Source organism: Sinocyclocheilus anshuiensis, unplaced genomic scaffold (assembly GCF_001515605.1).
Source record: "Sinocyclocheilus anshuiensis isolate Anshui unplaced genomic scaffold, SAMN03320099.WGS_v1.1 scaffold130, whole genome shotgun sequence".
Classification (NCBI taxonomy): domain Eukaryota; kingdom Metazoa; phylum Chordata; class Actinopteri; order Cypriniformes; family Cyprinidae; genus Sinocyclocheilus; species Sinocyclocheilus anshuiensis.
The window spans coordinates 1807095-1810472 of record NW_015544207.1 but is presented as its reverse complement, the minus strand read 5'-3'; the positions used below and the strand labels follow the sequence as shown (position 1 = coordinate 1810472).

General features: G+C 39.1%; 2 protein-coding genes across 2 annotated transcripts in view; one reads left to right on the top strand and one right to left on the bottom strand.

The window, feature by feature from the left end:
* p4htma (prolyl 4-hydroxylase, transmembrane a) overlaps positions 1 to 3378 on the top strand; it is a 27035-nt gene that overhangs the window by 2442 nt on the left and 21215 nt on the right. The gene's annotated exons all lie outside the window — the stretch shown is intronic.
* LOC107697013 (secreted frizzled-related protein 5) overlaps positions 1 to 3378 on the bottom strand; it is a 14748-nt gene that overhangs the window by 387 nt on the left and 10983 nt on the right. The window contains exons 2-4 of the mRNA XM_016497629.1: positions 1043 to 1221; positions 858 to 947; positions 20 to 214 (exon numbers count right to left, since the gene is read on the bottom strand). Of these exons, the coding sequence (XP_016353115.1) occupies positions 20 to 214; positions 858 to 947; positions 1043 to 1221 (464 nt within the window). The remainder of the gene's footprint in view (positions 1 to 19; positions 215 to 857; positions 948 to 1042; positions 1222 to 3378) is intronic.

Here is a 3378-nt window from a genome sequence, read left to right as displayed (position 1 = left end):
ACAGTGCCCGGCAGCAGGAAGGCTCCCCCGTCGGGATGGTTGCGGGTCAGGTTGCCCACGCAGGTGGCGTCCCGCTCCAGCCACAGCGTCAGACGACTCCTCATTTCCCCTCCCAGCAGCGGGCCGTGCTTTAGGACCTCCAGCCGAGAGCCCAGGGAGAACATCGTCAGGACAGAACTACTGGAGTTCAGCTTGGATAGACGCACTTTAACCACTAGCAGAGAGAGAGAAAGAGAGAGGAATTTTCAGGATTAAAGTGCCCCTATTATGGATTTTTGAAAGTTACCTTTCATGCAGTGTGTAACACAGCAGCTCTAAGTGATTGAAAACATCCTGCAAAGTTTTAAATCTGAAAGTGCACCGTATATAAAGTTGTCTCTCAAAAGAAAGAGTCGACTCTGAATCATTGAAACAAGTCGTTTTTAAAACGAATCCCATGTTGACCTCAAAATGAAACATTAGCATATTGCCGCCCACTTGTTGGTCTTTTCTCGTTGGTCTGAATGAAAATACTAATTCATTCTTTGCCACTAGGTGCGCTTTTGGAGCGGTAAAAATAGCTGTTTCCCCAGTAATGCTGTACACAAAGCAGCACTGCGCTCACAAACGCTGCTTTATCAGGCATTGCAGGCATGATGAAATGGAAATGAGACCAATCGACCGACCAATCACCGCAGATTCGCGTCACGCAAAAGAGGGGTTTGGAAAAGACAATGAAAATGTTTTTTGAGCTTGCATGCATGTCAACCTGTTGTTGGACACTCCCAAAACCAAAATATGAACCTTTCATAACCCATAATAGGGGCACTTTAACAATTTATGGTTGTTCTGAACGAGCAAAAAGTAGAGTTTCTTACCAAAGTCACTTTTACAGAAGAGGTCGAGCAGGTCTTTGGATGACGTGGCCTCCTCCAGCTCACAGTCTGTGCAGCTCGCACGCGGCACCACTGAAACCAACCATAAAAATCAGTTTGACGGAGAAAACCCTGCTGCATTGCTTTGAGAAAATATGTATGTTAAAAAAAGAAAGATCTCCGTTTACCTCGGCCGTCATTGCTGGTGCCGTTTTGCATATGCGCAACTGAGGAAATGCACATTAGGTGGTCTTTGGGAAACTGGTCGCATTGTAGTATTCTAGGCCAGGGGTAACCGTAGCAGTTCATGATGGGGGCGCAGCTGTCCCGTACCGACACACACAGACTCCTGCATGGTGAAATGATCCTGAAAGGCCAGAGGCGAAGCCATGAGAGAAACAATACAATTCTCTCACTGTTAAGAGCTTTGTTATGATTTGATGCAGAAAAGTAGCATGAAGATGAGAGGTTTCTTAGCCCACAGCCTGACAAATATATTCACTGGTGGCAAATTGCAAATATATATATATATACATATATATATATATATATATATATATTAGTGCTGTCAAACAATTAATCGCGATTAATCGCATCCAAAATAAAAGATTTGTTTATATAATCTATGTGTGTGTACTTTGTATATGTATTATGTATATATATAAAAGCACACACATACAGTATATATTTTGAAAATATTTACATGTATTTACATTCACTCAAAATCTGAGGTGCATAAGGCCTATGATCAATCAGTTTCAAAAAATAAATAAAAAAAAACAGTCCTAATTGAAAGAAAACAAGTTGACAAAAAGATTGAATCCTATATTTGGTGATAATATAGCACAACAAGAGATTTATAACCTATTTTTTTGTAGGCCGGTCATTTTTGACTGAGAACACCTCAAGTGTAACAAGGTGCAATAAAATAAAAAAAAGTTATCAAATTTTTGGAGGAAGTAGTCATGCCATGTGTGAGCAAAGTCAGTCAATTTTAGCCCAATGCAATAACATTAACATTTTCAGGAGAAAGAAAATCCTCTCCGGGTCAAAATGACCTGAACACAATCTGAGGGTTAAGAAAAGAAGTGGAGGAAAAGATGAAACGTTGCTAGCTGATTTTGCTTTGGAAACTTCAGAAAACTTCAACTCCATTTTTCTCAAAATTGACTGCTGACTATTGACTTCAAACGGATGTAGCTCAGTCATTATTTGGTCGATTCCAACAATCATACATCATTTTGAAGATTTTTTTTTAATGGAGATTTTGAAAATAAAAAGAACTCACTTTTGAAAATTTGCTCATTGCGACTCATTTTGCCAGCACAGGTTACAAATGCAGCCTTGGTGAGCCTAAGAGACTTCTTTTAGAAGCGTAAATAAATAAATAAATCCCACCGTCCCTGAACATTAGTGTACATAAATTTTTGCCATACAAATAAATCTGAATTTAATAGAAAATGTTCTCTAATATTGAATAGGAAATAAAGCTCATAACTTAATACATGGTAAACATTTCCATTCATTTTAATAACTTATTGCACTAAAGACAAAAAATAAAAAAGCCAATTCAAAATCTCCAAATCTGCTTTCCTTAAATATCACATTTAGGATTTTTAGACAGCTGCCTTTATATTTCAGAAAGAGGGTCCCTTTACAATGGCATGATTAAATTTGGGAGTCCTAGACATTAAAACATTTGAAAAGCTCAGCTAAAAGAAAAAAAGACAAATCTACAGGAGTCTGGAAATCTTACTGGTCTTGCTGATGGAGGTGCACTTTGTCCCATGCCGTGGGGGGGAGGACCCTGCATTCCACCAGCTACAGGAACCCTCTGGCCAGATATCGGACCCCGAGCATCAACAGCCCTTGGATCACGACCTTGAGAAATTAAGAAAATCTTTAAATCTTTTAAATCTTTTCTGTAAGAGTATCCTTCAAATAGAGTGTTATTTCAGAAAGAAGTAAAACGGGTAATAAACCCTTTTCACATTTCTGAGTTTTTCAGAAGTGGAAGTCATCATAGTTGGGTAAACTTCGGGAGACTACAGCAAATATGTTCTATTTACATTCTCATTTGCACAAATAGCAAAAGAAAAACTCCATGATATTGTTTTCACGACTTTCAAAAAGAGGAAAATAAATGGAGAGCGATTGATAACAGCAGTCAAAAGAGAGAACCATGTCAAATTTATTGTCACTCCCATAGCCACTGTATTAGAAACACCCACACAGCAGCATTAGTTTTTTGAAGTTTGATGCAAAGGAAATATAATAAAAAGAAAAAAAAGAAAAGATAAAAACTTTGCAGGATTTACAATGCTGATGACCACTGAAATGCATCATCACAGTCTGAGAAAAGGGTCCATACAGTTATCCAAGCCAAGTCAACAAATAACGTGAAACCACATCTTTAAGTACCTCTTGCCTCCATGGGTGGACCCCGCTGCTCCATCATAGGACCTCTAGGTTCGCCCATCATGGGTCCTCCTCTCATGTCATGAGGGCCACGCATGTCTGGGGG